Genomic DNA, 26,992 nt, shown 5'->3' with positions numbered 1-26,992 from the left:
AGAAGATCAGTGGACGATATATAGAGTGTCAGTGGGCAAAGATGGAGTCTAGTGTGTGATACCTGTCATGTGGAGTTGACACTTGAATTAGAAGATGAGTGCATATTCTGCTTCTCATTCTGAATTTTAATTTGATTCCCTGGATGTTTTAAGTTTTAACTTGCAACGTTAACTCTGTTCTTTACACTATAGAAACTTCTAAAATATTGAAAGGATAACAATGCTGATAGAGAGAGATTATGCAGGGAAGAACCAGGGATGGTAGAAAGGGTGAGGAATGAAATGCCATTGTCACAGTCAGGCACACTTTCCTGACAGTGAGATCTATTGAGGTGTGGAATAGTCCCCTGAAAGAAACGGTGTGGGTCCGTTGTTTGGAATGTTTTAAATGTAGGTTGGAAAATGTAGTGTAGTGAACAATCTTGTAATAGCAGAAACATTGACAGGAGAATCTTGGAGGTTTTTTTTCATCTTTAACTATAGACTGTTTTAAAAAAAAAAAACTAAAAAAGTAGACTTGTTGTGTGTGTATTTGTTTGTTTAAAAAAATACATAAAATGTGCAATGGAGAGTAATTCCCACTCTATATATCCTGTGTTTGAATTAATTATCCTAACTTAAATTACAAATGTACTCTAATCTTTTCAATCCCTCATCTAGTTGAGAACAATCCTCGAACAGGAAATCTTGGGGCATTGATTAAAGTTTTCCTTTCTAGAACCAAAGAGTTAAAAATTTCAGCGGAATGTCAAAAGTAAGTTGGCAGTGAAATGCCGGGTGTTCCCTTTTATGTTTTAAATGTTCATTTTGTTGATAGCGCTTGGGTAATGCAATGATGGCTGCTCCATAAATACCTTAATTGGCATGGTGAAAATTCAGGTTCTCTTAAAGTTTGTTTTTGTTTTTAAAAGATAAACTAATTTCAGAGGAACAAGTATCTTGTGTATTTCAAGCATTGGGAATGGAGCATAATATGTAAAGCTGTGCCATTACAGATGAATAGAAATTTTCCATTTGCTTTACTGGTGTGAGTGGGTCTAAATGTTGCAACAAACATATGTTTATGTAACTTTGGATTAATCTCTTCCCTTCCCACTCTGCAGTCCTAGGCACTGCAGCCCCATTCCTTTCTGTGGGTGGGCATGACAGACAATAAAACTGCTGTGCAAATACCCCTTTTTGCTAGGTTCATAGTCTGTGACTCAAAATTCCTTGGAGCATAAATAAAATTTAAGAGAACAAGTGATGCGCTAGGGATTTTGTTTCCCTTAAACTGTAGTAGCAGTGGCTCTGATGCCATGCTACTGGCTGCTTATTTTGCAAAATAAACATTTATTTTTCAACTTAAATGCTTTTTTAAGGCATATTATAAACCATCTGATAATGCTTTTTAGCTAATCTAAATTTATTTTAAAATCAGTGCATTATTTCTAGAATACTTGAAACTCTGACCAGGCCAGAATAGAAAATGATATAAAATTCCACTGCTTTCAAATTGTATGATCAGATTGTCTTTCTAATCCTCTTCCCTCCCAGTGGGGGATGAAAATTTCAAGAGGTTATACTTTCAGAAGTATAGTTTTCCAGGAAACTTTCCAAAAATTTTTTTTTCCTGGAAACTTCTTTCCTGGCAGGGGAAGGAAGAGGAGTTTGCAGACATTTTGAGGCCAACTCCTCTTCTAATCTAGGGATCCATTGAGAAAGAATCTGTCTTATGTCCAGAGGAAAGAAGTCCTCCTTTTGGCTGCTTCTGTGTTGGCCCCTCAGCCCCTTGACAGCATGGCTTCAGCAGGAGCTGCATATATTGCTGTTGACAGGGTCCCCCTGCAGCTGCACATAGGGACCCAGAGAGACATAAAACAGTTCCCTGCTGGATTGCCTTCATGCCTAGAAATCTGGGGTCAAAGTTGTGAAGAGTAACTGGACTTACTGCTGTTGCTCCTGAAATCCACTGAGCGTCTTCCACCTCGAGTGTCACCTGAGGAATATTTGTGCACGTAAAGGGATAAGATTGGGGATAAATTTCCATGCAGAAAGAGTGAGATATTTGTAGAGGTCTCAATTCATTTGAGAAGATCTGCCCAATTGTAAGTAGGAGTGGGTCCCCAAACTTTTTACCTTGCACCTCCTCTTTCCCCTGTCCGTGCCCCCACCCCTGCTCCCCCTGGAGCCAGGAGTGGGAATGAGGGATGTGGACAGGGATAAGGGGGCTGATGTTGGGGTCATAGCTGGGAGCAGGAGCGGAACCTTGGCCAGGGCTGAGCTGGCAGCTGGTGCCCTGAGCACAGGTGCCAGGGCCTGAGGCTGGTACCACAGCCACGCTCTCCCAAACGTTCCTCCATGCCCCCCTAGGGGGGCGTGCCCCACAGATTGGGGACCTCTGGGATGTAGAGATTAAAAAAGATAATAGGGTAGCTAGTCAATTTCCTGAAGAGAATGGCACTTAATAGTAACTATGATGTTTTTAATAATAGTACTAAACTATATGTAGCAAGAAGGCTGCATCCTCTTGAAAAGAAGCGTTTGTTTAAATACATTTTCCTTGCTATTGAGTGTCCACACTTGAGACTTGCCTTTGCCGCATATGGGCTACAGAGACCTTTCCATTCACTGTTACACACAGGTGGTCATGACTATTGCTGAACATTAATAAGTAAAACATTATTGACTCTTGTTTACTTTTCTGTTTCCCTTCTAGCCATCTTTTTATTTGGCAGGCCCACAATGCATTGTTCATTATTTGCTGTTTGTTAAAAGTGTTCATATGTCAGATGTCAGAAGAGGAACTGCAACTTCATTTTACTTATGAGGAGAGAATGCCAGGCTCATATGGTAGGTATTAAATATTGTCATGGAAACAAGCAATGCCCCTGGGATGTGAGTTTGTTGAAAAATGTTTTTTATTATTACTATAGCACCCAGTTCAGCTTCAAGTCCAAATGTCACTTTAAAATTTGAAATAGTAAAGTAATTATGCTATATACTGAGGTGTTCATCAGCCATGGAAAAACCAGATGGAGAAACTTTGAACCTGAGGAGAGCCTGAAAGTGTGTCGGGTGGGATTTTCAAAAGCACTCAGCATGGGCTTACCTCTGCTCCCATTGCAGATGAAAGCTATCTGATTAGAAGACAGCATCATCCATATTTGTGCTCCATGAGCCCAACCCCAAGGTATAAGACCTGCCTAATCAGAGAACTAGGTTCCAAGCCTAGTAAAGGGGGATAGAAGGGATGGGTGAAAAAGAGGAGAATCAGGGAGAAATATCATCTGCCTTGTTGAGTACAGGGAGATGGTGAGAACCAGAAAGTCGTTTGCAATATACCTAGGATCAGCACTGTATATTGTGCTTCCATGGTAGGAAAAAATGATTTTATTGTCTCTCAGGAAATTGCATGTTGAGTAATTTGGGGGAATTTGAAAGCATTTGGTTTTCTTAAACCAGCCACTCATCAAGTTCACTAACATCTAGAGATCTTTTTCCTTAAATGTTTGTGAGAAATGTGTATTTGATCCTCTTTTGTATTACTAATATGAAGCAAAAATGTTGTCCTGTAAGGGATCTCTCCTGAATGTTCAGATCCATTATCTCTAATTTCTAGTGTCCTGCTGGATGCCTGCTGGCTTAATGGCAATGCTTTGGACTTTTATATAAGACACCTGGGTTTGATTCCCACTGCTGATGATTGTGCTCCCTAGTGTTTTAAATAATGCACCAACAAAACCTTAGTCCCCCTCTGCCCATGCTGATGTGCTATGATCTCTGCCAAGATCATAAGCTAAATAGAAATAATTCTTGTTAGGATTTGGAAGGAAAGCCTTCATCCGATGAAGTGAGCTGTAGCTCACGAAAGCTTATGCTCAGATAAATTGGTTAGTCTCCAAGGTGCCACAAGTCCTCCTTTTCTTTTTGCGAATACAGACTAACACGGCTGCTACTCTGAAACCTCTAGGGATAGACACTCTGGTGTGTCCTTCAGACCACAGCTGCTGGAATCTATTCCTGCAGTTGTATCTGAAATTCCTCCTCATTGTCTGTGTATTATATTTTTCATCTTTTTGATTTTTTTTTAAAGGAATGTACAATTTTATATGTAAAAGACAGAATTTCATAAAAAAGAGCAGCCAAAGGGAATAAAGGGCTTTAATAATATATCAAGGGGAAAGAGCAGCACTATGGATACAGTAGAGCCATTAATAAATGATGCAGGTAAAATTCACTCATGGATAATGGAATACAACTATTAAAAAAAAAAAAAAAAAAGTCTGACTCAACAAGAAAATACAGAAAAGTGAATTTAAGCCGAAAATTAGGAACAGCTTCCTCACATTGAAACCAGTTAGAGTGTGTTTCTCAAATGCGGCCACCATGCCCGCATGCACACACCAGAGGCTTTTCTTGCAGCCACAGCTTCCTGCGCAGTGATGGAGGAGAGGGGGGAAACAGTGGCCCCTCCCCTGGGGCTGCCAGAAGGGATTTGGGGGCTGCCCTCCTCTGCAGCCACAAATGCCAGAGGAGCAGGCAGCTGATGTGAGTTCCCCACTTTCCCAGGGGTGGTGGGGCTCGGGCTTCTGGCTGCAGCCCTGGGGTGGCAGGTGCCAGGCTGCAGCCTCAGGGCTTCAGGCTCCATCCCCACCTGGGAGCCCTGCGCTCACCCCTTCCCCCATTGCCCCTGGCCCCCACTGCCTCCCTACCCACCTCTCCATCCGTGGCTTAATTTGTCCCCTGTCTTGCCGGGGCTCTGTAAGTCTGCTGTGAAAAACAATATTTGTACGTTTGTTAATATCACTTTTCACTGCCTCCCAGTTAGCTAGTAAGTCTGCTGTGAAAAGTTATACATACAAATATACATATATAAGTTTTCACAGCAGCAGCCTTACTAGCTAGCAAGTCTTAAGAAAAAAGCAATCTAAAAAGCAAAAGAAACAACAAAATAGACAAGAATGTGCAAAGCACATTATTTTGTTTCTATTCTGTTTAGGTCCAGTAAAGAATAGAGACAACTGTACATTATTTTTATTATTGAGTCTATAAAAAAACCCTACATAAATAAGTTACAATGATTTGGATATGTGCATATTTATTTGTTTTTCCTAAAGTTAATTAAGTATTTTAGGAAAAATTGTCAGAGCGGCCACCAAAAATTTCTTGTGGGAACTTATAGAGACTGGAATAGTCTTCCAGTTAAAGTAATGGAAGCCCATTGCGTGGAGTGTTTAAATTTAAGATGGGCAAAAGACTGCACTGATAGGAAGCTGGGCTGCATGATCTCTTATACACAATCTCTTACAATTTTTCTGTGGTTCTGTTGAAAAGGTAATAATAGAGTCATAAATGCATTTCATAATGCAACAATTGGTTAGTGTAATATAAATGTTGAGGCATTATTATTTATATAGCAGTCACAGTGCATAAGTTGCATTGACAAATATCAGTTAACTGCCCCAGACCGCTTAAAATAGAAATAATTTTCATTGCAGAAGTAAGGAAATGAAGAGCTGAGCTTACTCTAGCAACCTGAATTGTTATTCTCCTTATCACTTGCTGATATGTATTACAAAAAGTCTTTTAAAAACATGAACGCTGTGTATCCATTCCATTTACAATTATAAAAACATTCTTCATTATAATGCTTTTATTTGCTGAAGACTGTTTTGAATAGTGTTGTCATCCTGAAATGAGACATTATTGTAGAGTGCACACACAAGGAGGCAGAGTGAAGGTTAGTGTGCAAACCTTGCCTCTCAATTTCCTGTCTTTACAATAAAGTTTTGGTTAAGGTTCTAATCATATGTGGCTTATTGAATAAAACTAATTACTTTGCTTTCTTCAGCATGGATGGCTGGTGTCAGAATTCTAATACAATGTGTGTGGGTTGTGGAAAAAAGAACGCACAAGCATTTGAATATGGGCTTCCTTCAAACAGTCAGCCCAAGCAAGGGCATGTGTCTTGAGGACATAATAATTGTTTGTGCATAGACTAGTGAAAACCATTCATTAAAATCTATTTAACTCCTTGGCGCCTGCTGTTGCTCTGGGGAAACCAGACTTCTGGTGCCAAAAGATTAACAGCTACATATTGAAATGGTTTAATGTCTTTAAGCTGTGATGAGTAATCTCTAAGAATGAGGTCAGCTAGCTGATACATTAAACAAGCAGTGCCTGCTTACAATAAACTATCACTGCAGAGTGAATGTGGGCTTTCACCTGGTAAAGAAATGTTGCTGAGTTGTATCGTAACAACAGACAGGGAAATGCCACATGAGAAAAGTGACATTTAAGTGCTTTATTTTACAGTCAGAACCACAGTAATTTTTTTATTCTTAACAATGAGGGAATTCCATATTCTACAGTATTCAGAGTGACTAATATCACTGAGCTACATGTCTGTACAGTAGATGTCTAGATATCTGTACAGTACTTACACAATATTTAGCACTATATGACTAATTCATAAAGATATTTATGAAGTTTAAGTATAAGTTTGTGCATATGGACTAGTATAGACAAAGTTACTTAGCATTCATCTTAGATGAGCAGATCGTTAGTTGAATGCTATAAATTAAAAGGGTAGCAGTGTGTGGTCTGTTGGTTAGAGCAGGGGACCGGATTTCAGGAAATCTGGGTTCCTTTTCAACTCTGTCACTGCTTTGCTGTGGACTTGGGCCAGTTACTTCTGTGCTTCAGTTTCCCCCTCTGTAAAATGGGATTATTTCTTACAAAACTCACTGGAATACTGGTTTATTTGAGGATCCTAAACAGTTTTACACAGTATTACGATTATGCATCTAATACTGTAGTAGGCTGATGGATTTTTACAGTCTGTAAATTTAGGATATTGGAAAAATAAATGACTGAAGTGTCATCAAAAGAATATAATAAAAAAAGAAAAAAGCTGTTGTTTTTTGACCTAGTAAAGCAAAGAGGAAAAAATGTAATGAATTTAAGGTCCCTTGTATAACTATACTAACAGTAGCTTCCCGAAGTAATTTTTTTCATTCCTGGTACCTTAGAGTTCCCCCTAGTGTCACAAAGTATACGCTGATTTATTATTGCATTTTGTATTTGCTTATTTACTTAGCACTACATATGATGAACTGTTTTCTTATTAAAAAGAAACCATTTTGAACAGTTCTTACTGGCTTTTCAGCTGCTGCGCTAGGTTATTGGTATTTCTCCCTCTTTCAGATGGCAGTGCGTTTGGGGAAACCTTATTATACATATTCTTAAATAAAGTACAAATAATATGTACATAAATGAAGACATTAGTTCCATATCTGGGTTCTGAGGATGTTATCAGCTTTAGCTTTGTTATGGTTTATGAAGGACCTTTAGCATTACAGCCTGAGGTACAGTTGGGCTTACTGTTATTCCTTATTGATTGTGCACAACACTAGATGGCCCACATCGACTTCTTCCATCCACAAACATAACTTTATTTAATCAGTAGAAATTATTGTTGTAAAGTTAATTGTAATCCACTTTCAAAGAATCACCTTCCATGGTCATTCAGAATAATCCATGCTTCCTGTGATTCCAGCCCTTCTCCTTATGTGTCATTCACCTTGAGGTTGAGAGAGCAGCTACCTCTTTTCAAGGTCACCTTGGCAAAATTCTTCCAAGGTCCCCTAAAAGCCACCCTGTAAGTCACTATTGTGTACAGTCTGCTTTCCTACTCTCTCTTTTTTTTTTTTTTTTTTTTAGCATCTGTTCTCTAGTGTTTCTAGCCAGAGGCCCATATTTTAGTAAAAAGCACTCCTTGATTTTAATGTGGCTAACTTAGATACCTGGGATCTTGGCACAAACTGAGAACATAGCATTGCAGTACACCATAGTCTTGCTATAATGAACTAAAACATTAACACCTGCTGCAAGACTTCTGCTGTTTCTAAAGGGAAAGGATTGTACAATGTATTAGAGTAATGATGTGTGGGAAAATATTGTTGCCATTGGGCACTCACTATCTTTTATAAATATGTAAGCATTTTGTGTTCGGCAGATCATCGAATGCACAGTTTTTGACAGCAAATTATTAGATAGAGGATAGTAGTGTCTCATCTGAAAGATGGTACCTACTCATTTTATGTATAGTGTGTGATCTATGCAAGCGAGTCCAGCTTGTGCTTTCTCAGCAGACTGTATTTTAGGTTCAAAGAGCTTCATGTTGTTGTATTTAGCATCAATTCAAGTGCCCAGTGGCAACTTTTGTGTTCCAAAGAGTGTATAAGAAGAAAGGCTGTTAGAAGAGCATACTGTTGCAATTACAGTGCTCGGCTTATAATGAGGAAAGTTATAGAACCAAACATAAGAGGGAAATTGAAACATAACAGTGGCATTTGTCTCCCTTCTATGGCTAGACCACATAGGGTCTTCTACTGCATTCAGAAATTTCTATCTAATGCACTTGGTTATTTAGTACAAGCAGAAGAGGTTCATGTTTTTAAGCCCAGAGGTCCTGGGTTCAATCTCTGCAGATGACCTAGTCACTGCTATTACTTAATGTTTTGGTGACTGTAAAATTCAAGACTATATTATATTTTAAGAGTAAAAAGAAATAAATATTATCCATTAGTTGAACGAGATTCTGAACTCTGGTAATAATTTATTTTTCCTTTTGTTACCTGTGCCATGGTGTACTAGCCACTTCACATTCTACTTGGAATTAAATTCTAACATTGTATAGAGGATTGGATGACTTGTGAACTAACAATGGGATAGTGAGTTTTTCATCTGTAGGGGTGAAATCTTGGCTCTATTGGAAGTCAGGTACAAAACTCCAGTTGACTTTAGTGGGGTCAGGGTATTCACCCTAGGTTGCTGTTTTCTGTCTGGCCTAGAATTTTGAGTGAAAGTAGTTGATATCAGGTGGCTGTCCAGCATCCTGTGGAAATGAGTTGACTTCATTTGTTCTTTGCTGACAGCAGGTAACCATATCTCAGAATCTTCTATCACATTTTTAGCTCCTTATTGTGAGTCTTAGCAGAGAAGCAGAGGACTGAACAGACACATCTGAACCTAGAGAGTTAATCTCTTGTCAATCAGACACATTAGTGAAGTTTTTGCTGCCTGTACCATGCTGTTTCTATGGGTAGAAAGTTTTATCTTCATGGCCTTCAATCCAGTGCCATTCATACACACAAAATTCACTTGAAATAGATACGTGATGGTTTGTCCCCCTTTAGGATGCCACCTGATATGCTGAGATACCACTGAGCCTGTCTGTTACGTCAGCCTGGGTACCCTTTTTACCTGTCTTGCTGAACCAAGAAATTCTATTAAGCCTCCTCCACAGCACACGCAGGGAGGGCCACACCAAACTGCAGAATGGAACAGACACTGAGATTAGTTCTGTGAAAGCTCAGCTTAAGGGACTTGTCTCCAGCACTCAGGTATCCACTTCTCTTGGTGTGCAGACCCAAAGATATATTATGAAATCTGTCTCCTCCCTCAATGTGGAAGAAGGGATGCACAACCTCTTAACACCCCTGCCCCACCCCAAATTGTGAATTGTACAACTGGGGTTATATTATAAACAAGAAATAAGTTTATTAACTACAAAAGGTGAATTTTAAGTGACTATAAGAGATAACCAACAGAACAAAGCAGATAACTGAGCAAATAAAATGAAATATGCAAGCTAAGCTCAAGATACTTAAGAAACAGGTTACAAAATGTAATTTCTCATCCTAGATATTGTCACAGGTAGATTACAGAAAGTCTTGAAAGGCAGCTGCACTGGCCTGCAGCTGGAGATTTTAGCTATTTCCACTCACAGACTGGATGTCCTCCCAGCCTGGGTTCAGTCCGTCTCCCCTCAGTTCACTTCTTGCTTTCAGGTGTTTTTTCAATGTCTCTTTGGGTGGGGAGGCAGAGGAGAACCACAATGATGTCACTTCCCTGCCTTAGGTAGCTCTTGTGTATGATGGGAACCCTTTGTCTCCCAGTGGAAGAACACTGGCATTCCAAGGGGTGGGTCCAGTACCAGGTGACTCAGACCCATGTCTCTGCAGGCCTGTGGCAGCCATACTTGTAGGCTGTCTGGAGTGTGCATACGAAGACTAAGCTCTTTCACAGTTCATTGCCTCTGCCGCTGGCCCATTAGCCCTGTCTGGCTTTTCCATTGTTGTATCTGAAGGGCTGGTGGGGGGTGACACCCAAAGTAACACATTTGAAATACAGATACATAGTTAATATTCCTAACTTCAGATACAGAAATGATATCTGCATACACATTGGATACTCACATTCAGTAAATCATAACCTTTCCAACAGTACCTTACAAGAGCCATCTTACCTAAAGTATATCTCAGTTATGTCAGATCCATATTATAAGCATATTTTCATAAAGAATATGGAAGGAAATGTCAGAATCTGTACCAACATAACTGTAAATCCATGTAGCCCATTCCCTGACCTGCAGCAGAAACTCTTATTTTTTCTGTATTAGCCAGTTACAGTTCATTGAGCTGCTAATCATAACTATAAAATATTACAGTAACTGCAGAAACCCCCCCAAACTGCTCATGGAATGTGACTGAGAATTTCAAGTGAAAAGGCAGGAAATTAAAAGCTACAGTTTCTCTGAAAACACACTTGATCTTTTGCATATGTAGTGTTTTCTGTTACTGCATATTTCCATGCAAACAAGTGTTTAATGGAAAAAACCCAGCAGCTATATTTACTATAGCCATTCGATGAGTACAGAAACTTTCATTAATCACATAGTGGAACGTAAGCATTGAAATTGCCAGTGTGGAATCATGAATCAAGAAAATGCAGCCTGATGATACTGTGTCAATTCAAGTAGATCAGACTGTGACCCAGAGAATAGCAGCTTTTCTGGGGGTCTTTTTTATAGTAAACCAAATGGAAACACCTTCTCTCTCCCCCTCCTCCCAGAGCATCAACAAAACACAGATTACTTTTTAAAAGAGCCATGGAAAATTGTCTCTCTTCTTGCAGACCTGACCCATCGGATTGACAACGTGGCTGCTTTTTGCTTCATTTTATATTTACATTTTTGCAGATAGGGGATTTTAAAGAAGTAATGTAATGATTTAGTCTTATTTCACAAGTGGTTTGGAAATACTTATTTTATTACTTGTTTTTAGATTTTCATCTGGGACTGCTGGAGGGGGAAGCCTATGAGCTCTGGGCAGCAGCAGAGAAGAAGGCAGCAGCAGGAATTGAGGCTGCCTCCTGATTAGCTCCCTCACCAGTGACCTTCAGGCTGCAGCTAGCAGAGGCTATGGTTTCTCCTGTATGAGCTGCCTCAGACTTCACATGCTGCTGCCAGTGTAGGGACAAGAAAGTTGCTCTACAAGGCGGCAGACACTCAGTGTGCATGCATACAGCTGGGAACAGACAGGGCAAGTAGCCCAAGGAAATGACTAACCAGTCAGACACATGCCCAGTTGCCCAGCAGCTCAGGTTGAGCGTCAGTTCTACTACAGCATGCATCAACAGGGAGCGGGCATGCATGTGTGATCTGTAGCAAAGAAACTTCTTGGATTGGCTGATTGAGTCACACCACATATTTTCAAAATTGCAGCCATCATTTAGTGGAGCTGATAGGTTTTCCAGGGCCAGGAAGACAGTGCTAAATATTAATAAAAGTGATTTGGGCCATGTCTTTGTATGTAGTATAACAAGTGTAGGCTAATGCTTTCCTTGACTTGTCCACTGTTAATTGCAACCTCACAGGTACTGTAGAGATGATGTGAGTTAGTGACTATGTAGGGACCGGGCACGATGGAGTTGTAATCTGGGCTCTGTCATTGACTGATTCTGCACTAGATTTGTCTTCCCAAAATTTTCCACCATTGCTACCACTCATAGTAACAACAGTAGGAGCACTAATGCACACCATCAACCAGCTGTTGCTGCAGCTCAGATCAAGTGTAGAAAACACAGTGGTTAAAACCTGATGGCTGCCAGTGCTTTGTCTACCTAGAGCAGTGGCTCTCATCCTTTCCAGGCTACTGTACCCCTTGCAGGAGTCTGATTTGTCTAGCATACCCCAAGTTTCACCTCACTTAAAAACTACTTGCTTGCCAAATCAGACCTAAAAGTACAAAAGTGTCCCAGCACACTATTACTGAAAAATGGCTTGCTTTCTCATTTTTACCATATAATTATAAAATAAATCAATTGGAATATAAATATTGTACTTACATTTCAGTATATGGTATATAGAGCAGTATAAACAAATCATTGAATGAAATTTGTTTGCACTGACTTCGCTAGTGCTTTTTATGTAGCCTGTTGTAAAACTAGACAAATATCTAGATGAGTTGATGTACCCCTGGAAGAACTCTGCGTACCCCCAGGGATACACGTACCCCTGGTTGAGAATCGCTGTGTCTCTTTCTATGTCTGCAACTGGTGGAGCTGCACCAGTATTAGCAACAGTACAGCACACTAAGAAAAATGCCTAGTTGGCTTTGGGCAAGTCATTTAACCTCTCCAGTGTCTGTTTTTGCCATCTGCATCATGGGTGGTTTTGAAAATATTAAATGCTAAGTATTATTCCTGTCACAAAATCCTATAAATAAAATAACCCATGTTTTGAAGAATTTACATAGCTGGTTTGTTAAATGGTGTTTAAGCCTTAACTCTGAATTTTCTATCTTTGTGTTATTGTTTATTACTTTAGCACGGTTACTAAGACTAGATGATGTACCTCTGATTTCCCTCCATGCAAATTGGTTCGAATGTTATCTGGATTCACTTATCCCCTGTATGATTCGAGAGGGAACATCTCTCCTTTAATCAAGCATCTAATCTGTTAATATGAATGAGTAGGGTGTGTATTCTGTCTATCCTACTATTTGAAAAAACATTGTTTATGAAAATACCTAGTGTTCCATTTTTATAGCTCTCTCTCACGTTATAGATTTGGCATGCATCCGTTTCATTGTCTTGGCAAGACAAGAATTAAACAAGAATGCATATGTCCCAGTCTGGAAAAGGATACATAAATTGTTTTAACCGAGTGCCATTGGTTACAGTAATTAACTAAAAAGGGATAACTTCTTGCATAATACATGAACATGCTAGAGGCAGATGTTTACCCTTTATGTTCAGTGGAGTAGAAAAAATGACATCTTCATGTTCTGTAGATTTATAATAGTTCAAATCACATTGAACTCTACCCTAACAAAATGTGTTTACTACATGATGGAAAGATTCTTCTGACGTGCCCTTGATTTTATTTTTATTTCCAATTGCTAGGAAGAATTTTTAGAATACTTTGTAAGTTTTGGTCAGTTTATCAATTTTGCAGTGTTAGCATTTCCAAGATTCAAAAAGTTAGGTAATTCCAAACTGAAACTTATCTTAGATTACATTACCTAGGGTTCATTTTTGGCTGTGGTTTTAAGTCCAAGGTTAAGTATGCTCATTTACTAATCCTGGTTTGTTGCTAACAGGAGCTACATTGTGTTACTCGTGGGGGATTCTATATAAAGGAAACCATGTTTCCGTAATAAAAAACTGATTTCCTTTAGAATGTGCAGTTCACTAGGTGACAATTTTAATGTGTTTTTAATAAACCAGTTGTGGAAAGAAATAATTTTGCTTTATTGTGAGTAGTCCTTATAGTGTGCTGCTTTAAATTGAGCCCTGAAATTAGGAGCAAACTCAGGTTAAACAGAATAGCACGAGTACTACTATATAGCACTACCATAGTTTAAGTTGTGCTTGTTGTAAACATGTTTAATTGAACATATGAAGTACACCAATGTTTGGGAATTTTTTAATGCTCTGCTGCCCTTTATCTGATAGGCTGAAGGACAAGATTTGCCTGCTGTGAAGCATTAAAAATAGAAAAATGAGAGTAAATTATGTTCCGAAGTATCTTTCTCTAATATGAAATGTTAAATTAAACACAGACACACCCTGCTGACTCAAGAATACATCTGAAACTTGCTTAGAGCTGTGACATTTTAATCTCCAAGAGGTTGTAATTGAGTTTTGCTCCATAAGAGAATTTTTTTTAAATTATGTTGTATGTATGTAAAACATTGGTGCTCTTATTAATTAGAAATACCTGGAATTCTTTTAAGAGACATTTTTTGAAGCACCAAGTGTGAGGTGAGTATTTTATATCTTGCCCCTGATGCATTTATGAGTTAAACAGTGAAGAACTCTTGTTCTAGCAAATAAAACCCTATTGGATTTCTTTGGAAGAGAATAATTCTTGATGGGCTCTGGCAGAGGCCTTGTTCTTAAAATGTGCTAAGCTTTGCACTAAATAAATACAGTTTTCCTTAAAAAGTGTTAAGTGATAATAAAACTGGAGATTGAATTGCTTAAGTCTCCTAATGTAAAATGTGGACTGAATTTCTTTTGGAGGGAAGGCCATGATTTGGAATGATGAATAGTATGCATAGAGAAGTGTCCCTTCTGTTCTCCTGTCTAGAATTTATTAAAAAGATGTGAACTAACCTGTTCCTTTGGGCATTGTGGGCCTGTTCTGCATCTCTACTGTTAAATCAGCTAAACAAATAAACTTCTTCAGAAATGTGGTCAGTGATTAAACCAGCTAAATTGTGTTGGCTCTTCCCCAGCTGCCTCATCTAGAGGGAAACTGGATTAAAAGTGCCTCCTTAGACTGGAGATCCTCAGCTAGTATAAATCGTCATAGCGCCATCGAAGCTCTCTCCTGCCGACAAACAATGGCTACATTGCGTGCCTTTTTAGCGGCATGGCTGTTGCGGCACAGCCGTGTCGCTAAAAGGTGCAGAGTGTAGACAAAGCCTTAGAGTGATGGGAGAACCTTCAGTTTAGGGGGTTTTAGTTTTGGACCATGATGTGATCTTACTCTGTTCATTTTTATTTATATGTAATCTTTTTTTACATGCATCCAGAGCATTTAATCAAATAAAAATAAATATATACAATTATGTAACTGGAATCCTTGAAAGTCCTTTGCCCCTCCTTGTTCTCTGTGTATAACTGGGTCTATCACCTTACATTTTAACTGGAGACTATGAATCCTAAGGATCTACATTATGCATCTTCTGTTTGGCACTCCTACGCCCACTCTCCATATTGTGGCAAAGCCCCATGATAGCCAGCTTTCCCTTCCTGTGGTTTTGCTGACTGTGTAAGGATACTTCATGGTTTATTGCATAGTAGGCTTGTGGGAGACTGTAACGGGCACTCTTTTGCTGCTCTGGTGCCTCCTAGTGGCCCATATGGGGATTAGCTTGCCGCATGGTCCGATGCCCCTTCCTTATTCAGCTTGTTGTCCCACTCACTTGCTCCATGGTGTGTCTCATGCTCCCAAAGATGCAGCACTTTCCTCTTTGTGGCTTAGTCTTCTAGCCAAGTCAGATTGAAGTTCCCCTCCCTTCCGGGGTATTATCAAAGTCTTCTTCCAAACTGTCCCTGGCAGTCCCCAGATCGGCTGCCCCTAGCATGCCACTCCCCCAGTGTAGAGGAACGTGGGCCCATCCTCTACACCGGGTTCCAGTACCGGAACCCTCCACACAGAAGCTTGGGTCTCTGTTCTGCCTGCCCTTGCTGCTCCTTCGCTGGACTGCTTCCTACTCTGCCTATTACAGGCTCCTACTCTCTCCCCTTGAATCAGGGAGTGTGACTGTTTCTCCCCAGAAAAAAGAAAAAAGAAAAGGAGTACTTGTGGCACCTTAGAGACTAACCAGTTTATTTGAGCATGAGCTTTCGTGAGCTACAGCTCACTTCATCGGATGCATAGCATATCGTGGAAACTGCAGAAGACATTATATACACACAGAGACCATGAAACAAAACTTCCTCCCACCCCACTGTCCTGCTGGTAACAGCTTATCTAAAGTGATCATCAGGGAGGGCCATTTCCAGCACAAATCCCGGTTTTCTCACCCTTCCCCCCCCGCCCCCCCCAGACACATACAAACTCACTCTCCTGCTGGTAATAGCCCATCCCTCTTTGAAACCTCTCTTTATAATGCGCATGATAATCAAGGTGGGTCATTTCCAGCACTAATCCAGGTTTTCTCACCACCACCACCCCCCCACACACACCCCCCTCCAAAAACCACACACACAAACTCACTCTCCTGCTGGCAATAGCTCATCTTACAATGTGCACAGCAATAATCCAAGTTTAACCAGAACGTCTTGGGGGGGGGGGGTTTGTAGGAAAAAAACAAGGGGAGATAAAAAGAAAAAAGAAAAGGAGTACTTGTGGCACCTTAGAGACTAACCAGTTTATTTGAGCATGAGCTTTCGTGAGCTACAGCTCACTTCATCGGATGCATAGCATATTGTGGAAACTGCAGAAGACATTATATACACACAGAGACCATGAAACAAAACTTCCTCCCACCCCACTGTTCTGCTCGTAACACGGCTGTTACTCTGAAACCTGTTTCTCCCCAGGTGAGCTTCATTCCTAGTTAAGCCTCATTTGCATCCTAGCTCCCCTCCAGATGCAGCCTCTGGCTAATTGGCCTCTGTTGCCTCAATTAACCCCTCCAGGGTTAGTGTACGGTGAATGCCCCATCAAAGAGACACAGTATTTGTTGATTTGCTGCCAGGGTCCGAGTGTTTGGTTTGTTACGGTAAACGACTGTACAAACTTGCCATGGCAGTACTGGCTTGCCTTATGGGGTCACTGTGAGGTCAAATTTGCCACCCCTCCCCCAATATTGATAAATAAGCATTTACAAAACTTAAGTCAAAAGGCTTATAAACCAGGATTCCCTGCGTTGTGTGCAGTCCTAACATTGTATTGCGCTAGTGCAAAAAAATATGAAAGCAAAATAGTCTTGATTTATAATTCCCAGAAAACAGATATTGTAAGGCCAATGCACCTTTGCCATAAAATTAAAATACAGTTGCCTAAAAAGGTTCACCAAACAGATACTCCTTACCTTTAAACTAGAAAATATATTAACCAGAGATTAAATCAAACCTGAATTAATATCCACAAACACCAACCTTCATCAGAATCCTCAACACCAAAAGCCCATAGGAGGTGATGGGTCTTTCAACATGCCCTGAAGGGCCATTGAGATTCAAAGGGGAGAAATGACTCGTAATTGACGGTTCACAAGAAAAAGTGAAACTGACCACTCATCTTAATCACCCAAACTGAGTGAAATCAAACCGTTAGTAAGAGGTGGATGTTTAAGCACTCAGGAGTCAGGTTGACTGGACATAATTTTTAATTAGCTCAGGCTTTTAGTGTTCTTTGGGTCAGGGGCGGTCTTAATTCTTTGTTTGTTCAGGGCCTAGCATAATGACATCCTGGTCCATGACCGAAACTCATACGAACTACGATAATACACATAAATAATAACTAGTTGCCACTGAGGCCTAGTTAGCCCACAGTTTTTGTACCATTGATATCAGTTAGGGATGTGATCTTTCTACTGAAATACTTGTACCAGTACAACTCCTGGTGTAGATGCAATTATCAGTATAAATATAAAGGTTCCTTATACCCCAATAGCTTATTAACCTTGCCTACAGAAATAACCGTATTGGTATAAGGCACCTTTATTCAAATATAACTGTGGCCAGACTAGGGGAGACTGGGAGTTGTACATCTTTGACTGCACCAGCATGGTTAGAGTGTAGACAAGGCACCAGGTGCTTTGAGCTTAACAGTGATATTGGCATACTCCCTCTCACATTAACATTATATCATTTTATTTGCCTGGTTGCTCCCATGCTAGTAATTTGATACCTAACTTTAAAAAGTTTCAGTATGAGTTGAATCTGTAGTTTCTTTTCATATGTTTGAAATTCCAGAGACAAAGAGTGTCCTTTTATTCTGTTTCAGGAGTGGAATGTGAAGACCTTATAGAAGAGTTGCTGTGTTGCCTCATTCAGCTCATTGTTGAAATTCCCCTTCTGTAAGTGCTTTTGACAGGGATTTCTGTTTGAAACTTGGGATTTGTACTCTGTGGAGGGAATGTGTTCCTCATCATTCCCAAGCTTACTGTGCAAAAAAGAATTATTTTATTTGAGCATTAGCCAATTGCAAGATCATCATGTCTCATATAAATAGTGATATATTGTCCTCTGGATCTGATCTAAGTATTTTACTGCCCTAGATAAACTGCGGGCATGCAGCCCTCCTCAGTCCATCTGTTCTGCCCTGTGCCATTTTACTTTGTAGTTTCATTTCTGACCCTGCACAGTACCTCTGGGAGTACACAGAAAGCACAGCTACTACATTCTGAAAAGGTGCTATGTGCTTGGGAACAGCAGCACTCACTGTTATGGTGGGGACAGGGGTGAGACTCAGGATCATTCCCCTTCAGGTGAAGGCTGCTGTTACTATAGGTGCTAACCTGAAACTCCTGCGTGACAGAATTGTAATTGTGCCTGCCTGCAGCATAGGGACACAACAATGTGTGAGAGAACGGCTTCTTGCCTCCTGCACTTATGCAGGGTTCTGGGTTTTTAAATTAAAAATTATGTTGCTCTTTTTAATCTAAAAGGTAATAGTGATAAGCTCTATTTCCAAACTACAGTTGAATTGAAATCTGAATAATAAAGAAATTATTGGGCAGACTGTTTCTACAGATCTCCAGAAATCCAACAGATTTGGTACCATGTTTATGTGATACTGCATTTTCACAGTTTCTACCATGTAAAAAATGTACATTGATTACCTGTTCATCTGGGAGATGTGCCTGGAAACATTCTTCACTAGGGGCTGTCTTTTTGTTCTGTGTTTGTACAGTGCCTAGCACAATGGGGTAGTGGTCCAGGACTGGGACTCCTAGGCACTAGGATAATACAAATAATAGGTTCTTTATCTTCTAACCTCATTTTTATGGAATGGTACTTGCTTTCTTTTATTTGAAATAATGTGTTCCCCACACCAGTCTCTCTTAATTTTAAACTTCATTTCTCCAGTATAAATTTTAACAAGGCAGCTTTGGTCAACATTAACTTTTCATGTGTGTGATCACCTGGTAGCTTGTGCCTAAAATACGTATTGCCCAAATTGAAATGTAGTCAGTTCTGAAAGAACTTCAGTGGAATCCGTGTTTCTAACTTTTCTCAGATTATCTGTTGCTGTATGCATTTCACTTCATTGTTGCAGACTCGGGGCTCGTCTCTACTACTGGGTCGACCTAAGTTACACTACTCCAGCTACGTGAATAACATAGCTGGAGTCGACTTACCCCGCTGTCTTCACTATGCAGAGTTGATGTGAGGCGCTCGCCTGTCGACTTCCCTTACTCTTCTCTGAGAGCTGGAGTACTGGGGTCGACCAGAGAGCGCTCTACCATCAATTTAGCGGGTATTCACTAGGTCCGCTAAATCGATCCCTGCTGCAGCGTCGATCTCCCCATAGTGGAGACCAGCCCTCAGTGTTTACATTGCTAATTGTGCTTCTGATTGGAAAGCTGACAAATCTGTTTGCTTATTTGTTTATCTGTTTGATAAAGATACAACTGTTTTTGAAATATTGTGCTCATTAAATAGAATTCTGTCAGCGTTACACCAGTGTTTTGGGCTGTCACTGTTTCATGAATTAATGGTATGATTTAGAGTGTCAGTCTGCAGAGCAAAGAGGCATTGTCAGTGCTTCCTGAAACTGTTACACTTTTTGTTCAGAACAAATTGGAGGAAATACTAAGAGGTGAAAGGGCTGAGACACATGGAGGCATTCATAAGTCCTGTATCTTTTTGTTGGAAGGCAGTCCACTATCATATACTGTGTGGAGCCCAATGTCATATATTCTATCATTCTAGTTGTAAACATATTCTACAACCAAAGTTGACTTAACCCTTTTCAACAGTTGGACCCTAGTGTCAGCGTCTCCACCTTTTCTGTGAATATACCTGTTCGGTATAGTAGTAGTTGTTGAAAGCCACAATTACACCAGCAGCAATATAGGAAGAAACATGTAGTGGGTTGGTGGATTCTTTACATACTTTCAAAAAAACACTTAGCTCTGTGGGAATAGGGTTGCCAGGTGTCTGGTTTCAACTGGAATACCTGGTCGAAAAGGGACCCTGGCAGCTCCGGTCAGCATTGCTGACTGGGCCGTTAAAGGTCCGGTTGGTGTGGGGCTGGCAGACTCCCGGAAAGCAGCTGGCATGTCCCTCTGGCTCCTAGACATAGGGGTGGCTACAAGGGACTCTGTGATCGCTCTTCAGCTCCCATTGGCTGGGAACTGCGGCCAGTGGGAGCTGCGGGGGCAGCACCTGTGAGCGGGGGCAGTGCGCAGAGACACCTGGCCAAGACTCTGCCTAGGATCCAGAGAGACATGCCGGCTACTTCCTGGGAGCTGCCTGAGGTAAGCGCTGCCTGGAGCCTGCACCCCTCACCCCCTCCTACACCCCAGTCCTAAGCCCCCTCCCACACCCAAACTCCCTTCCGGCATCCGCACCCCCTCCTGCACCCCTGTCCCAGCCCAGAGTCCCCTCCTGCACCCTGAACCACTCATTTCTGGCCCCACCCCAGAGCCCACTCCCCCAGCCTAGAGCCTGTACTCCCTTCCACACCCCAACCCCCTGCCTCAGCCTGGAACCCCCACACTCTGAACTCCTTGGCCTCACCCCCCAACCCCCTCCTGAACCCCAGACCTCTCATCCCCAGCCCCACCCCAGAGCCCACACCCCACAGCCCCACCCCCAGCTGGAGCCTCATTCCTCTGCTGCACCCCAATCTCCTGACCCAGCCCAGAGCCCCCTCCCGCACCCTGCACCCCTCATTTATGGCCCCACCCCAGAGCCTGCACCCCCAGCCTAGAGCCCATACTCCCTGCCACACCCCAACCCCCTCCTCAGCCCAGAGCCCCCTCCCACACTCCGAACCCTTTGGCCAAACCCCAGAGCCCGCACCCCCAACTGGAGCCCTCACCTCCTCCTGCACCCTGAACCCCTCATTTCTGGCCCCACCCTGGAGCCTGCATCCCCTCCCATACCCCAACCCCCTGCTCCAAGCTGGTGAAAATGAGATAGTGAAGGTGGGGGAGAGCGAGCGATGGAGTGAGTGGGAGGTGGGCCTCGGAGAAGGGGTGGGTCAGGGGCAGGACCTTGGGGAAGGGGCGGGGCAGCCGGAAGGTTGTTCGGTTTTGTGTGATTAGAAAGTTGACAACATTGTGGGAAACATTATAGTTTAGTTTCTCTTTAGCTATATCTTCACTGCAATTAAAAATTGGTGACTGGGCCATGTCAGCTGACTTGGGCTCGCAGTGCTGTTTAATAGAGGTGTAGATGTTTGAGCTCTGGGACCCTCCCACCACACAGGGTCCTGGAGCCCAGGCTCCAGGCTGAGCTCAAATGTCTACGCTGCAGTTAAACAGCCCCTTAGCCTAAGTCCCATGAGCTCGAGTCAGCTGGCATGAGCCAACTGCAGGTGTCTAATTGGAGTATAAACTTACATTTTTTATGTTCGTACTCTTGACTCTGTGAGTAATACACATGCAAAATATTTTTGCATATAGATCACAGGTTCTCAAACTTTTTTTGCTGAGACCCCCCACACCTTAAAAATATTTCAGGTGGTGGCAACCCCCTGCCCCCATACCAGGCCACCCTTACTTTTGCGCTGCTAGTGGTGGGGGCGCTGCCTTTAGAGCTGGGCACCCAGCCAGCAGCTGCTGCTCTCCGGCCGCCCAGCTCTGAAGGCAGTGCAGATGTAAGGGTGGCAATACCGCCCTACAATAGCCTTGTGACCCCCTTGTGGTCAGGACCTACTATTTGAAATGCTGAGCTAGATTTTTTTTTTTTAGCCAAAATATTCCTAAGGTAGTATGTTAAGATGCTGACAGTTGTGACACATCTTAAGTACAAATATGGATACTTAAGAAAATGTTCATTTTGCTTACCTTTAACAATGTAAAACTGCTCCAGCCAGCAAGTTCTTTTGCGGGTCATTTGGTGGAGGGGAATACATGGAAAACTGCTCCCTCTAATACACAATAAAAAAAAATCCTCATTGAGGATTTGCTCTTAGTTTAGTCTTTTCAAATTCAACTGTTGCTGAAGGTTGTCTTCCTAGTAGCTATAACATCATCCAGAGGGGGCTCAGAACTGCAAACTCTGTTGTGCTGTTTTTCAGAAAGATGTGGTAGCTTTGAAAGGTTTTTTTTTTTTTTTTTTGGATTATGGTAACTTCAGATTTTTATCCAGCTCATCAAGTTCTTTGGCAGTTAAATTTTTCTCTACCTGCAAGTCAGATTTACCAAATCAATTTTTTCCTTATTTTGGGCATAAAAGGCGTTTAATTATTGCCTTGACAGAAATAAATCTAGAAAATCCACAAATTTGTATGTGAATTTTGGAAGGTCAAGCCGTTTCAGTACAGAGGTTGTCTAAATCGACTAAGTTACGTGTTCAGACTTAATGTGACTTGCTTGGCTTTCCAATAGCAGAGGACTTGGGGCCCATTCCACTACAAGGTGGGCAGCTTCTGCAACTTGTATTATTAGTGTCTCTGTAGTTGTGGTCTGTAAACCTGCTCTTGGATTTGAAGTCTCACTTCCATAGACCATCAGTGTTTCAATGGGGAGTTCAGATTGGAAGCTCTGCTCAGTAGAACATCCATTAGTAGTCATCACTATACCTCCAGAGGATTGTCACTGCTAGCTATTGCCCTACTCGGGGGTTCTGAATAGGCAATTTCATGAAGAAAAGGTTACTTACCAGTAACTGCTCTCTGAATATATCCCTTCTTTAGATCCTTACTTATACTGCATTCCTCCCCTTAGTAAAAGGTTTTAATGACCTGTCTTGGAGAAGCTGACGGATAGTTATATAGTAGCCTCCTTGTGTCCAGAATGCAGGACAGGAGTAACATTTTCATGTCCCACAGCTGCTTTACTACTTAAATGGTTCTATGGCTCTCCTGGCAGGACATTTGACTCCCACAGAGGCAGTACATTCCACGCAGTTACTGGAAAGTAACTGTTTTCTCTGTGACTGCATTTCAGTGTGTGTTATTGCAAATTATCTCTTGGAGAACACATTATTCAATAGAGAACCAGCCTGTTGTGAATGGAGCTGTTCAAACTCCATTACAGAGCGGAGAGAATACTTGAATTACAGACCATGGTGAAATTATGATTGTAAGATAAACTGGGGAAGACTTCTTCACAGAGGTTCAATCTCAGGTATCCCAGAGAGCTTCAGTTTGAATTGGATGTAGATGACTGAACAGACACTCTGGGGGCATGTAGGAGAGGAGTCTGAAAATTGCAATGGGCAGCATAGCCTCCCAATTTTTTGGATCTATTTATTTATTTAGAAAGTTTTTACAGGTTTACAAATCATTGCCATGTATCGGTCAGAGACAAAAAGATAATCATTAGAACCGTGAGCTTTTGTTTAGAGAAATGTTCTACAATAATATAATCATCAGAGCTCTCTACTTAAGGTGTTATCTACTTATAGAGTGAGCCTCTTTAAGCTACAAGAATGTGATGTTTCTGGTGATTTTAGTAAATTGAGTGAAACTTCTGATTACACATTTATCAAACCAACCATATCTATCAAATGTAAATATTCAAAAACATTGGAGAGTTGTGCTGGGTTTTGGTGCAGGCAAATGTACTGAGCATTGAGTAAATGATAACAAATATCTATTTGTCGTCTATTTTGGTGGATACATAATTGGTATTTTAATTTTTCCATAACTTATTATAGTTTTATTGACCATTCCTCTATGACTGGACTTTTTCCAGTAGTCTAGCAGCTGCTAGCAGATAAGAGATGAATTCTCTGTTTCTTTTTGTGTGACCATTTGTACCAAGAAGCCCCAAGAGGATTAGAAAAAGATTATTTGGAATAGATAGCCAACAGTTTGTAATATTTGGTTAGGAATTCCATTCCAATACTCTCTCTAATAACTGGACGTCCACCATATATACATGAAATCTCCTCCTTCACAACAGTTTCTCCAGCGTTTATCCCCCTTAAATCTATATATATACATTTTAACCTGACTAGTATGAAGTACCATTGAAACAGTATCGTAAAAAAATTTTATGTGATCACGCTACAGATTGAGGTTGCTGGTCTTCTTTGCCACATAAAATCCCATTCCTCTGGGGTAATTTGTCTATGCAGATCCTTTTTCTAGGGTGTTATACATGACCATTTTTTGTTAAGAAATTTGTATGCAAATATTGATATGACTTAGTTCTTTTGTTTCCTAATTGACCGGACACCACCGCTTCTATTAAAGTTAGCTTTGTGTATAAAACAACTTTCTAGAAAGTTAAGAGCCATAATGCCTAACTTAAAGGTACTGACACCATGGTAGGAGTGGGCCAGTTAAAGTTAATTTTGATTTCTAGATAATTTAGAAAAGCTTTTTTTCAGCCTAGCCTAGTATTAATAACGTATGTGCTCCAGCAAAAGACAAAACAGAAATCTAGAACAACCTCCTACTCTCAAGTATACAAACGCCTCCCACAAAATGTAAATGAAGAAACAAAATGTCTTGAGCCTTGTCTGGAAAGGATCCAGAGACGTATTCTGGGATATACGATGGGAGAACATTTCAGTGTTGTAGCCATGGATGGAGGAAGCCCCATTTTCTTGAAATTAGTGTCTACCTGAGGATTGCTTGCTGCCCTGTGCCTCATCATGGAAGTTGCCATCAGCTGGGTTGGAGCAGGTGGCATATGGATCATATGACAGCAGCCTATATTATTTAAGGCTTACTAATGAGACCTTGAATTACCCTTGCTGAATAATAGGCAGCCAGTGTCATTCACAAAACGCTAAGTGGAAAAGCTTTTAATATTTAAAACTTTTAATTTTAAAACATGAATATGGCCTAAAGAACATTATTGCTCTTTAAAAGTCAGCATTGTGTAATCCCAGTAAGAGACAAGTTATTGTTCAACGCTGTTTGATTTATGGATGCCTCAGGTGTGTTGCAGATACTGCTCCTCCTTTGGTCTTCTTGTTACTATGCGCACCCAAAGGTGTGCATTAACAAGTATTACTACACTGGCCATTGTATAGTGCTGCTTAAATATGTCATCCAATATGCTTTGTGTAGCAACTGTTACTAACATTTTGTTGTAAGATGGAGTTCCAAAAACGTTAAATTATAGAGGCATCTTTCAGCAGCTTGTTAGGAATTGGTGTACGTAACAGAACATCTGGTTATTATTAGTACATTTTCACTTCATTAAGAACTATAAATACATGTTGGGAAAAGAATGAAATACTCTGATCCAGTTACACCATTGTTAAGCAGCACCCTGTAGTGCACACTGTAGGTTAGCGAACATTTCCATTACATTCCGTTATTTTCTGTAGTTTTAAAAAAAACCTGCTGTTGGCTAAAATCTTCCAAATTTGAAAATAATTAGGACCATTTTCAATTTAATAAGATTTTACTGGTTTAAGATGCTCTTTGCATTTCCTGGAATTTAAAAATGAAATGTAGCAGCTGGCAGGTTCACAGTGTGATCTAGATATAGTAACTTTTGAGAGAGAGATTGCAAAATTATAGTGTGTATAATAGCATTTATATAGCACTTTATAATTTCATGGCACTGTAAAAAAAAAAAAAAAACCCCATAAATACATAATGAAAATTACAATTCCTTTTTTCTTTTTTTCCTCAGTAATCATATAAAAGGGAGGAAGCTAAGCTTTTTTTTCCCCTCCTTTACATTTTGAAAAGGTTGCTATATTGGATGCTAGTTTTGGTACTCTCCAAAAATAATGTAAAGACTTCCATTTAGATAGAGAACTACTTAAGAGACTTTACCAATGTCATGATAGTTGTAGTATTTGAGAATTGTTTGACTTTCACCCTTTATTTAGGAAAATCTATCTTAATTATAAAGGGAAAAAATCCTCCTAGTCAGTCTCATCTTTGAATATAACCGAAATGTCCAAATCATGAGACAGTTAGATTGTTCAGAACACAACCATCAGCACACCGATTTCAAACCTCCTTCCCATGTCACCATGGTTTAGTGATAACCTACTATAAAAACAGATAGCAAAAAGCTAGAATGTTGGTGGTGGTGGTCTGGTGATTAATGTGTAAGACATTTCTGTGGTGGTGTGTCACAGGCTTGACTGGCCCTTTAAGGAAAGCTGGGCTTAACCTTGCCTGTGACCTAGCAGCTATCTCAGGTGAACCGGTGATCTAACAATGTACTGATAGTTACTGATCCCAGCTGAGTGTGTAGGAGCTTAATTATGATGCCAGATATCAGCTTCAAGGGATGAGAGTTAGGACAACTTAAATAAAGCTTTATGCTCAATAAATTTGTTAGTCTCTAACGTGCCACAAGTACTCCTTTTGTTTTTGCGGATACAGACTAACACGGCTGCTACTCTGAAACCTGTCATTCAGAATTCAGTTTCCTTTTGTAGTAACTTTAATGTGTGATCATATATGGCTAGGTATTTAGGCATTTGTCTTAAGTCTTCTCTTACATAAATGACAATATCTCAGATTTGGTTACAGCTAACATTTTCAGGAAAACCTGTGTTGTTGGTGTGAAGGATCAGTTGAAGCATTAATAAAATGCTTATATAGGGTTTTAATGAAATCCTCTCTTACCTATTTTTACCAGGATGAGAGAGTTTATTGCCCAGATGGAAAAACTGAGGTACAGGGAGGCTGAGATTTGTGCCCACCACACAAGGAGCCAGAGATGATCTGGGAATAGAACTCATAAATCTTGATTCCCAGTTCACTGACCTGTTCATTAGACGCACTCCCTTCCTATCTATGGAGATGAGAGAACTAGATGGGAATATTTCCTGTTCTTTCATTTGAGAGAGAGTAGTAGAAAAGGCCAGTGGGTGCCATTTGCTTTCAATTCATATTTCTTGAGTGCATATTTTAGAAATTTCCCAAATGTTTCAAGTCAGTTATAACTAGTGTAGTGTACTTCTTGGCTGCCACCCTGTGTGTTTGCCATCATTGGGCATAAATTTGGAAGTGATTCCAAGAGGAAATATTATGTTCACTTTGACCTATTATACTTACATTCAGAGTCCAATGATCAGATACTCTACTTCTTTTCAGTGT

General features: G+C 40.6%; 1 protein-coding gene across 3 annotated transcripts in view; it reads left to right on the top strand.

Moving 5' to 3' along the window:
* The window catches only part of DYM (dymeclin), a 392,088-nt gene that overhangs the window by 71,193 nt on the left and 293,903 nt on the right, over window positions 1-26,992 (top strand). For all 3 annotated transcript variants that reach the window (XM_074952350.1, XM_074952349.1, XM_074952351.1), the window contains 3 exons: window positions 661-754; window positions 2,699-2,832; window positions 17,795-17,867. In XM_074952350.1, coding sequence (XP_074808451.1) covers window positions 661-754; window positions 2,699-2,832; window positions 17,795-17,867 — 301 coding nt within the window. The remainder of the gene's footprint in view (window positions 1-660; window positions 755-2,698; window positions 2,833-17,794; window positions 17,868-26,992) is intronic.

The sequence above is a fragment of the Natator depressus genome, chromosome 5 (assembly GCF_965152275.1).
Source record: "Natator depressus isolate rNatDep1 chromosome 5, rNatDep2.hap1, whole genome shotgun sequence".
In the NCBI taxonomy this organism is placed as follows: Eukaryota; Metazoa; Chordata; order Testudines; family Cheloniidae; genus Natator; species Natator depressus.
Note: the sequence above shows the minus strand (reverse complement) of the source record. Positions and strands in the feature narration are given on the sequence as shown.